Genomic DNA, 11,226 nt, shown 5'->3' with positions numbered 1-11,226 from the left:
CTGTTAAAGTGCAGTATTTTCAGAGCCCCAACACCATACATTTTTGAGATGCTGATTGGCCATTAAATTCACCTAGCAATAGTACATGATTGGCAGATTCTATGCACTTGTGGTGCAGTCTAATTACAGCCCCAAGACAGAGACAGTAGGAGTCTGTCTGTGGAAATCCACAAATGAATAACAGTAGGTAGGGAAATGTAGTTTATATAATTTGTTTTGCTTATAGGTACACACTCTAGAGAGTAAAACTGACATTTATGAGTTAATTTCTAAAAATATATTTTACGTTTCTCTCTTCTTATCAGGGAGGGCGGTGCTCCAGTGCCCCCTATGGGCTGGCCGCCACTGCTATGTAGATATTGCACCAAAAACCAGATATTTGCAGCTAGAATAGTCATTTACCACATTAGCAATTTATAGAGTGTATTTCTTTAAAGTTAAGACTACTTTAAAGATATCTTCATTGAAAAGTACAGTGCTTTTCCTTCAAAAATAAGGACATTTCAATGTGACCCCAAACTTTTGAACTGTAAGGTATATATATATATATATATATATATATATATATATATATATATATATATATATATATATATATATATATATATATATATATATATATATATATATATACTCTGATATTATGGAGTCTTTTGGGTTGATTAAGAACACAATAGTGGCCCAATAATTAAAAATAATCCTCAAAAATACAACTTGCCTAATAATTCTGCACACAGTGTATATATCAAGGTATTAAATTAAATAACCTATTTTTGAATTGTGGCTTTTATTGATTTATTAATTGGAATAGAAGGTTAAGATGGACTGCCATTGTTTGTCAAATTGCTGACCCAAATTCTGCTTAGGTGAAACGATCATAACTGTTTTGTCTCCCCCTGGTGGAAGATTTTATATATAAAGCAAAGGTGCGTTCCTGAACCAAAACAAAAGCATGTAAATTCCATTAATACCAACAGATCCCCGAGACGCAGTGGATAAGATGTTTGACCTGGAACATATGGCTTGCCATAGTAACACGTTCTCTTCCGCCTCCGTGATGCGTTCAGGTGTAAGCGGAATGAAATGATTCATGTTGCAGAACTCCACTTCCTCAAACTGTAGTTAGTTTGTTTGGGTTCGTCGGATCTGAGACGGGGCAGCTCTCGGGTCCCTGTACGGCTGGGTGGAGGAACCATGGTGTTCGAGAACATCCAGTACGACGACATCCTGGTTGAAGCGGTACGTTATCTTTCTGCGTTCGAGGCTCAGCTCCAGGATTGTAGAAAAGGTTTGGGTCCATCATCATGATTGCGTTTGCGTGCAGGCTGTCGGCAGAGGAACCTTTGGGGTGGTCTTCAAAGCGGTGTGGAGAGGAAAAAATGTGGCGATTAAAACCATCGAGAGCGACGCTGAGAGGAACGCCTTCCTGGTGGAGGTACAGACCCATGATTTATGGCTCCAAACCGGGATAGAACCAGGATAAGTTCAGTTTAAGTCGCCCTGATGTGTGGAGGTTAAAGACTGGCAGAGAGGGGTCTGCACCATGCGCGGTTCTAGACAGGGGCCAACGGGGGCCAGTGCCCCTGTAGATCATGTCCTGGTACTGTACTAAAGACATAATACAAAGAGAAATTCTGATGATGATATGCACTGGAGCAGGCATGGTTTCTGATAGGTCCTTTGGATCCATTTCATTTTTTCTTTAAAAAATTCAGTTTTACTAATTATTTAAAACAATAAGGTGATAGCTTCAGTGATATTGAGATAGGATCCCAGTTTTCATCTGTTTTTTTTTTTTTTTTAAACAAATAAAATATTCTAACTTTTATAGCTGAATTATGCTTTTCTGTGCCCCTGTATGCTTTTTGGTAAAACTTTTTATACTTTCTTAGGATTCATACAGAAAATAGGGAGTTTATTGAGTGTGATACTGTCTCAAGGTAAGCCAAAAGTTTTATGGGACAACAATGGGAAAAGAGAGATGAAATAAAATAAACAGAAAGTTCAGATATGGATATTTAAGTTATAAAAGAACCAATGTAATCATAAAAAAATCAGCCCTTAATCAGATTCATAGATCAAATGCTGCCTTAAATAAAAAAAAGTTTTCATTTGTCAAATGAACATGAAAACACAACAAGAACCTGCGCTAAATAACATAATTTAAAACAAGATAAACTTTCTACTTATGACAGCAGGGTTGTTTTAATTTTTATTATGTTTTAACAGCTCACCTGCTGCTGTGCAAATCCTTAAACACCTTTTATTCTTTTAACTTTTCCCTTGATTACTTGTAGGAAAGCATTCACGGGAAGTACATAAATGAATTTGCTGGTTACTACAGAGGTAGTAACGAATACTAGCTAATATATATAATAATATAACAATAGTATTATTATTAGTATATTTTTTGCACTGTATATATTTGTCATTGCACTGCTCTGAACTTCCATATCTATGTGTTTTTGCACCAAGTTTTTCTCCCACGCTGCTTACATTTGATCACTACTTCCCTTTCCATCCATCCATCCATCCATCTTCCGCTTATCCGGGGTCAGGTCATGGGGTTAGCAGCTTCAGCAGGGGAGGCTCAGACGTCCCCTTCCCCAGCAACTTGGGCCAGCTCTGCCAGATCTGCCATTTTGTGTACACTCTGTGTATACAAAATGACAATAAAAGTTGTCTAAGTAACTAGTATGTTATAAGTATGTATCATGACCTCAGGCTCAAGCCAGTCAATACTGAATCAGAGAAATATATACAGTTCTGCACTTTCCTTGTAGTTTTAACTTCAATAATGTATTGATCTATTTAATATGATTGGGTCTAACAGTAAAGTAAATATATCTCTTATATTCTTTGTTCTAAACACTGATTTACATAAACAAACTATATCTAGTACAAGTCTGTCTTGTTTTATGTAAATTTATCCCCACTGAGTGATGATTAAAATTATTATTCTATTCTATTCAGGGCTGAAACCATTAATTAGATTAATTTTAATTAATAGTTTATTAAAATAGTCATCAACTTGTGTAGTAATTGATTAATTGTTAACTTGAGTATAGGGACTGTAAAACAGGCCTTTAGCTGACAGAGTGACCTACTTAGAGCTGTAATTAAACCAAAATAACTCATCTGTCAATATGCGCTATCCAGAACTCCACAAGTTTTAGTTTCACCTGGTTTGATTCTGTAAAAAGTCTTCCTTAAGGAACCTTTTGCTATCCGACTACTAATCAATTAATCGAAAAAATACTCGACAGATTAATCGATTTGCAAAATAATCATTAGTTGCAGCCCTAATTCTATTCTATTCTATTCTATTCCTCACGTCATCAGATCTTTTTTTTTAATGCTCCTTCCCTTGACCAGCACAGTGATGTACATGCCTGAACAGAAACCTCTAGAAAACCCAGACAGATGATTTTAACTCGGCGTTCTTAATACAAGTGCTTCTTATTTTCTTTTTTGTGCAGCTCCGCCAGCTGTCCCGGGTCAGTCATCCCAACATAGTGAAGCTGTATGGCTCCTGTGAGGACCCCGTGAGTATACAACAGATTACCGAGTTCTGGTTATGTTTTTGGTCCATTACAATGACGTTAGTTTAAAAATGTAACATAAAAGCTCTCATTAATTTGGTCAGGGTTGGACGTTTCTTAGGGATGGTGTTTTTTTTCCAGGAGTTTTTTATGTTTTTTTCTGGCCGGAAGAAACTTGGAAGGCGAAATTTACTGTAAATTTTTGTATCTTTTGGTGAATATTTGGCTTAAGCAGGCCCAAATCCAGTAATAACCTTAAGGTGGGGTTCAGTATCTATAAACTAGGGTGGTCTGGAGGCAGGAATAGCAGAAGATTAAAGGAAAAAAAAAGCCAGGTGGTGTAATCTGACTATACAATAAAGTGTTTTCCTACCATTTAAAGTCTGTTAGTAAATTATCACTTCTGCATTAAATATGTAATTCCTTGATGGGTTTTCTCTGGTCGGTAGGGTTTGCAAGTTCTGTTACCAATAGTTATTTATTCATTTAAATTTGTATTACATAAACTAAATTATATAAATTTGAATTATATAGCTTATAGCTTATGGATATATTGAGTTGACTTTAAAATGGAACAATCCCAGTTCTCCAAAATGTGATTTATTACCATGACTTTCTTCCAATAAACAATTTTCTTCCACTTGTCTGGAAGAAACTCAACCCTGTTTTTTTGATTAAAGGTAATAATTTTCCATATTACACAGCAGGTATATGGACCAATCAGTGAGTAGAACCACTTCAATTAGTAAAAAAGTGATCTCTTCATTCTTTAAACAATAGTTTTAATAAAATGATAATAAATTAGCATTATGTCATATACAGTAATATAAAGTAACATTAAATTTCTGCACAGATATGAGCTTTAATTGATTATTTCTCATCATAACTGTTACAGACAATAAACTAATAGAGAAGTTATCTGCTACAGTTATATTCAAAACTTCCTGTTTCCTCCTTTCAGCAGTTGTTCTGAGTAAACAGTGTTTTACATAGTGTAAATTTAACATCTTGTTTGTGATGACAGGTATGTCTGGTGATGGAGTACGCAGAATGTGGCTCTTTATACAACCGTGAGTCTCATCCTCTTATTTATCATTTAAAGGTATCGGAAAAACCAAAACGAAAACATTACAGATTTCTTCTGATTACATTTTTTTTTTTTTTAAGGGCTCAGATTTTAACATTTAAGATGATCAATCAAATTTCGCAACTTGCCTTTGAAATCACTAATAGCTGGTTTGGCAGAACTAATTCAAACATCAGATTGTTTTTTAAGCATTAAACGGCCTTCTAATTGGATTAGTTAGAGATCATGCTTTTATAAGCAGGAAATGACTTTTTCCACACAGCATGCATTTTTCTTTTAAAACAGTTTCACTCAGTTTACTTTTGTATACTATTAAGTATAAAACATTTAGTTATGACAAACAAAAAAATGAGAAAAGAAATCTGTAAGGAGTCGTTATAAGTTCCTAACATGTTGTGTTCAGTCCTGCACAGCGCCGACCCGCTGCCCCACTACACAGCCGCCCACGCCATGAGCTGGTGTCTGCAGTGCGCCCACGGCGTTGCCTACCTGCACGCCATGAAACCCAAAGCTCTGATTCACAGAGACCTAAAACCTCCAAAGTAAGAGCTCTGTCTGTAGACCATGATGCATGGTCCACCTGCACCAGTCACATTCAAAATCTGTTATTCTGCAGTTACCTTTTGTAAGTTTTTTTTTCTGATCTCTTATGATGAAATCTCTCATTTCTGTTTCAGTTTGTTGCTTGTAGCTCGAGGAACAGTGCTGAAGATCTGTGACTTTGGAACAGCTTGTGACATTCAGACCTACATGACCAACAACAAAGGCAGTGCAGCCTGGATGGCTCCTGAGGTGTTTGAAGGTCAGTGGTCTTGACCTTGAGGTCGTAGTTGCCCGAGCTTCTCCTTTACTCCTCTCGTTCTGTCGTGTTCCTCAGGGAGCAACTATAGTGAGAAGTGTGACGTGTTCAGCTGGAGCATCATCCTGTGGGAGGTAATAACTCGCAGGAAGCCCTTCGAGGAGATCGGCGGCTCTGCATTCTGCATCATGTGGGCCGTGCACAGAGGTGTGTGGTTCTCCAGAGTGCTATTTCTTCTGAAGCCTCGTTTTCACGCTAACCACCTGGTCATTTTGATGAAGGTACTCGTCCCCCTCTGATCAAAGACCTCCCTGAACCCATTGAGACTCTAATGACCCGCTGCTGGGACAAAGAGCCCAGCCAGAGACCGTCTATGAGCGAGGTCTGCGACACCATGAGCAGCTTGATGAAGGTAATATATAAAATATAAAAGCACGAGGCAGATTGAATCATAGAAACATCTGAAAAAAATATTACATTTCCAAAATGCCTTGCATGACTGGAGTTTAGAAACCTCCAGCTTTTGGGACCGTCACACTAATATCTTGTTGTTTCTGCTTTAGTATTTCCCAGGCTCTGATGAACCCCTTGATCTTCCTCACCAGTCTTCACCCTACAAAAGTGGCTCCTCATCTGCAGCAAGCACAGGTAACAAGTAACAAGGTTCTGGGTTCGGAACCTAAATATATATATGTATATCAATCATGCTTATCCCTGCTGGGGTAGCGAGGGGTGCTGGTTGTCTATCTGGGTACACCCTAGACAGGACTGCAGTCTATCGCAACACAGAGACAAACCGGACAATAACCATTCATGCACATACTTACAGCTAAGGAAAATTTAGGGAAGCCAATTAATCTAACAGTCATGTTATTGGACTGCTTTGGAGCTGGACCTGGAGAGAACCCATGCATGCACATGGAGAACATGCAAACTCCATGCAAAAAATGTATTAATGTTTGATTAAGATATAAACTGCATATAAACCTTTATAAAAAAAACAAAACATTTTTTTAATTCAACTTGCCCTGTCATGTTGGACTTAGACTTACCCTAACCTCACATCAGTGGGCATTCATAAATTACCTATTTACCTTTTAGAAATGGTTTCAGATGCAGTTTCTAAATGAATAAAACTGTTTTATTCATTAATATATGTTCCTTTTAGCATTAATTAATTAAATTTGATTTAAAAAAATACTTTAATAATCCCAAATGGAAATATGTTGCCACATTTTGTATTAAAAATCCAAGAAAATAACAAGGCTTTTGTAAAATAACAAATAATCTTTTGCATTTTTTGGTGGCTCTGCAGTCTCAGGCTACTGTTCTGTCAACTAGCAGTTTGGAAACAAACTAAAACTAGCAAAGCATACAGAGGCAGACCTATGCTTCAATATTCTGGTTGAAATTTTGAATTGCCACTACCTGCTCCTGATTTTTTATGAGCTTCTCTGCATTGACACCATTTGTTACCTTTGGCTAAAATGTGCTTTATTGAATCAGTCTTTCCTTTGCCTGGTGTAGATTATCTCTAATCCAGGACAGAAGAAGGAGAATGCAGCTGGACGTCTTCTCTTGTGTCTTGAAGACGTTTCACATGTCATTAAAAAAGCTTCTTCGGTCATTTTTCAGAGAGAAGAAGTTCAGTTTCCCGCGGTTTAAGTCCTTTGGGGGCATTCGAAAGATTTCTCTGAGAATTTCTGCAGCTTTTATTGCAAAAACAGTCTGTGGTTGAAACATGTTTTCTCTTATCTTTTCATCTTTGTTCAGGGTCATTTGCTCTCACGTCATGTCAGGTTTAGCGCTGTAGTTGCCATTTTTTTTCAACGTTTTATTTCATTTTTTCTTTCAAATAATGCTAAATATTAGATTTTGTATAACAGTTTTTCCTGAAAACGTACATCTGTTTCTAGGTTTTAAATACCTACATGTTTGAGCAGGAATGTCAGCGTTTTCCATCTGATTACACTAAAGATGCTGCACTGAACTACAGGGGGTATTAAAAACAGACCACCTGTGTGTCTGGTTCAAACTGAAACCAGGTCAGATCTCAGCTGGAGAAGAAACTAAAAAAAATATAGAATAATAATAGTTTTTTTTTGTTAGGAATAATTTTTTTAGGCTGAGATTTGAGGTATGAAGGTTAAAATGTGTTTATATAAATAATCTCGCAGTTATAAACAGAAGAGGTTGGTAAATATCTGTGTTTTTGTCTTCAGGCTCATGGGCCGATGGAACCATTAACAGCAATCGAAGCGACGAAACCAGACACAGATCGTCAACTGGTGGTGAGGAGCAGAATTCTGAGACCAGAACCCCTCTGCAGGTCTGGACCCCAAAGGTAACAGAACAATAAATTCACAACTGTTTGAATGAGCCTCGCCTCCTGACGAGTGATCCAACAGAACCTTCTGATTCTCACCACCAGACTCCCTCATGGTTGTCCACTGTGTCCAGGACCTCCAGCTCAGAGAATCAGAGCCCCCTCAACACTTTTAACCAATCAGAGCTGAGAATGACGTTTTCTCCTGCAGGTATGGTGCATTTAAAGCAGGTCGTCGTTCTCCTCCAGCACCATCACAATTAAAAGCTTCCTGTCGTATCTGTTGCCTCGAGTAATCAAACATCAGTAGAGTCACATGACAGTCAGAACAGTATTGCTACTTTACGGCTGTTGCTGCTCATGCAACAAATCGCAGCGAGACTTTAGCATCAGTTTTACAATGAACTTATTGTTACGGGGATTTCACTTTACTGTGGCTTTGTGTTCAGGTACTGAAGGATCAGAGAGTCCAGTACATCCAATGTATCAGAAGCTGGATCACCAGTTACAGGTAAGTTCACAGAACTTTTTTCTTGTTCTTCTAAGGTGTCCATCCTGATAGTGGTTTCAATTTGATAAATGTTGACCTGGGAAAAAAGAGCATATTTCTCCAACCTTTTTCTGGTTTTGTTTTAAAAGTATAGTGGAGGGTGTTCTTTTTCCAAAATTAGTGGTCCTAATTGTCAATCATTTTGGTGATATGTTTACGTAAGGCCTTCCTACGTGCTCGTCCTCAGTTAGCTGTCTTTTTCTGCGTATGCATACTTTTCTGTGGTGAGCAACGGTTTCAGCCAGTCATTGTAGCTCGCCTTTCTCACCTCGTTATTTAAAAATGGCTGAGCGTCTAGAAAGTATATCAGAAGAAAAGGAAGGCCTCAGAAGAGAGAAACAAGACAAGAGTGTTTTTGGGAGATTCTTTCTGGCGATGGCGTACACTGAAATCACAGGTCGGGCTCCCCACTGATGCCTCGGTTGCAAAGTTTCATCTCGACAGGTGAAGTTTGGCATGCTATTTGGAGACATCCATTTCACATCACTGCTAGTAAAGTTATCTACCTTTTTATTGTAACTTTCCAGGGAAGATAACTTTATTTATTTCATAATTTACATTATTAGGAGTTACACTGCAAAAAGCATCTAGAAATAAGTAAAAAATGTCTTAAATTAAGTGTATTTACCCTTAATTTGAGCAGGTAAATAAGATGATCTGCCAATGGAATTAGTATTTTTACTCCTAAAATAAGATAATTAGATAATATACGCTTGAAATAAGACAAAGCATTTTTTTTCATATTTTAAAAGTTAATTGTCTTGTTCCATTGGCAAAATGTCGCACTCCTCAATTCAAGAAAAATGCACTTAATGTGAGCAAAAATTACTTACTTAGATTTCCATTTTTTGCAGTATATACGGTGGCCACAGATCCTTATTTACCCCGTGAACATGTCCGATTTTCCACTGCAGCGTGCACATTTAAGGATGTCGTGATTTTTTTTATGTACCAGTAGTCTTATATGCAGGGAAACTTTATAAATATGTGTGAGATGCGATCCGTCTGAGCGACCATCTTATCATTGCGTCCCTGCACCTCCTCGAAGAGAAATTGCCTTGTGCATGCTCTCGCTTGCGTTTAATAGGCGTTGCCTCACGGGAGAGGGTACTGCATTGTGCATTTGTGTTTTTTTTTTTAAGTGGAGAGGGCGGGTCTTTTGAAACATTTGCAAAAATCCTCCACTATACCTTTAACAAATAAACCACATTCTGAGTGCACAAAGTTAAGTTTTCAGTTTACATTATAAGGTAAATTTGATTAGTGCATCTTGGATATTCCTCTCTGATTGTTTTGCTCGCCTTCAGCCTCTGGCTCCTTGTCCAAACTCCCGGGAGTCCATGGCGGTTTTTGAGCAGCACATCCGAATGGCCCAAGAGTTCCTGAGAGTCCAGTCTGAGATCGCTCACCAACTGAACAGAAAGTAAGTTTTCTTCCACCTGCTGTGGAAATTCTCTTCCTGTCACATGCAGCAGTTCAGTGTTATAACTGAGTAAAGCCTGTAGTTTCCTCTTACGTTCCACCTGTGGGTTTGTTTAACCAGCTGGGTTCTGATGCTTTCTGTTTAGAGAGGAGCTCATGGCAGAGCTTGAGCAGGAGCAGAAGGAGCAGCAGACCTCTTCTCGCCTCATGCAGGAATACAGCAAGCTGCTGGAGGAAAACAGCAGCCTGTCGACTGTCTGCCAGGACCTGAGGAGTAAGCTGAGCCTGATCCAGAGTCAGAACCAGACCTACAGCTGAAACTGAGCCCTGCTGCGTCTTCCTGTTCCTGATTCTGGTCCATGGACCTCTGCCCGATGAAATGTATTAGGTCAACATCTGCATCATGCTGGACCCATTCCTTTAGCCCACTGCTTCCTGTACCTAAGCAGTCTGTTATGGAGCCGGGTCCAGAGTGGGAGTGATCCTGAGGAAAACAGCTGAAGTTCACAGTGAAGCTTAAGGGACTTCTTACTGTTCTTCCTCCTCACTGTTAAAAAACTTCAGATCAGCTGATGAACCGCTGAGGCAAAAACTGAAGAAACGTGAGCACTGATTTTACCCAAGCTCCCCCATTGAACTTCTTGAATTTTGTACTTTTCCTTTTCTATTTTTATACTCTGAACTTTCTACTCCAATAAAAATGATTTTGTTCAACCAATAAAGGACAAACAAAACGTTTTTACAAAATAAAATGTACCTTCAAACTTTGTCCACCTGACTGTGTGCCTCATGTTTTTCTATTTTAGACCAGCAGACGTCACCGTTTTCTCCAGAATATTAATGCTGAATTTGCCTCCTTTTTACCAGACAAATAAGATTTCAAATGTTCTCTTTAATGGGATTCTGGAAAGTTTGCTCTAGAGTACAGCTTGTAGTCAGTCATGATGAAGAAGTAACTGTGGTTTATGCTAAGCTGAAATCAAACTCCATAACCTCAAGAAATCAGATTTTCTCACCTAATGATTAGGTTAGTATGGAAGATGATTAGGGCCACTGGAAAAAAAAAAAAAAAAAAGTTAACGGATTTTTAATTTTTATTTAATTTTAACATAAGGAAAAAGTCTAACTTTAATCTCAGAACTCTCACTTTAATCTCAGAACTCTCACTTTAATCTCAGAATTCTGACTTTAATCTCAACATTCTGACTTTAATCTCAGAATTCTGACTTTAATCTCAGAATTCTGATTTTTTTCTCAGAATTCTGACTTTAATCTCAGAACTCTCACTTTAATCTCAGAATTCAGACTTTAATCTCAACATTCTGACTTTAATCTCAGAATTCTGACTTTTTTTCTCAGAATTCTAACTTTAATCTCAGAATTCTGACTTTGATCTCAGAAATCTGACTTTAATCTCATAACTCTCACTTTAATCTCAGAACTCTCACTTTAATCTCAGAATTCTGACTTTAATCTCAGAATTCAGATTTTTTCCAAATT

The 11,226-nt window shown here is 37.9% G+C and overlaps 1 protein-coding gene across 1 annotated transcript; it reads left to right on the top strand.

Annotated features, from left to right (window-relative positions):
• Window positions 1-1,040: 1,040 nt before the first annotated feature.
• Window positions 1,041-10,496, top strand: LOC119779178 (mitogen-activated protein kinase kinase kinase 7-like). The gene is made up of 14 exons (XM_038278736.1): window positions 1,041-1,239; window positions 1,325-1,435; window positions 3,480-3,545; window positions 4,567-4,612; window positions 5,033-5,171; window positions 5,307-5,431; window positions 5,507-5,635; window positions 5,710-5,840; window positions 5,992-6,076; window positions 7,651-7,772; window positions 7,860-7,965; window positions 8,204-8,265; window positions 9,612-9,727; window positions 9,873-10,496. The coding sequence occupies exons 1-14, from the start codon at window positions 1,195-1,197 to the stop codon at window positions 10,042-10,044; spliced, it is 1,455 nt and encodes a 484-aa protein (XP_038134664.1). The 5' UTR covers window positions 1,041-1,194; the 3' UTR covers window positions 10,045-10,496.
• Window positions 10,497-11,226: the final 730 nt, after the last annotated feature.

The sequence above is a fragment of the Cyprinodon tularosa genome, unplaced genomic scaffold (assembly GCF_016077235.1).
Source record: "Cyprinodon tularosa strain WSP-4 unplaced genomic scaffold, ASM1607723v1 ctg1430, whole genome shotgun sequence".
NCBI lineage: Eukaryota > Metazoa > Chordata > Actinopteri > Cyprinodontiformes > Cyprinodontidae > Cyprinodon > Cyprinodon tularosa.
This window is presented reverse-complemented; position numbering and strand designations above follow the sequence as displayed.

Coding starts and splice junctions, on each gene's coding strand:
- LOC119779178 (XM_038278736.1), top strand. CDS start 1,195: ATGGTGTTCGAGAACATCCAGTACGACGACATCCTGGTTGAAGCG. Junction 5,636..5,709: donor CATGTGGGCCGTGCACAGAG/GTGTGTGGTTCT, acceptor ATTTTGATGAAG/GTACTCGTCCCCCTCTGATC. Junction 6,077..7,650: donor CTCATCTGCAGCAAGCACAG/GTAACAAGTAAC, acceptor TTTTGTCTTCAG/GCTCATGGGCCGATGGAACC.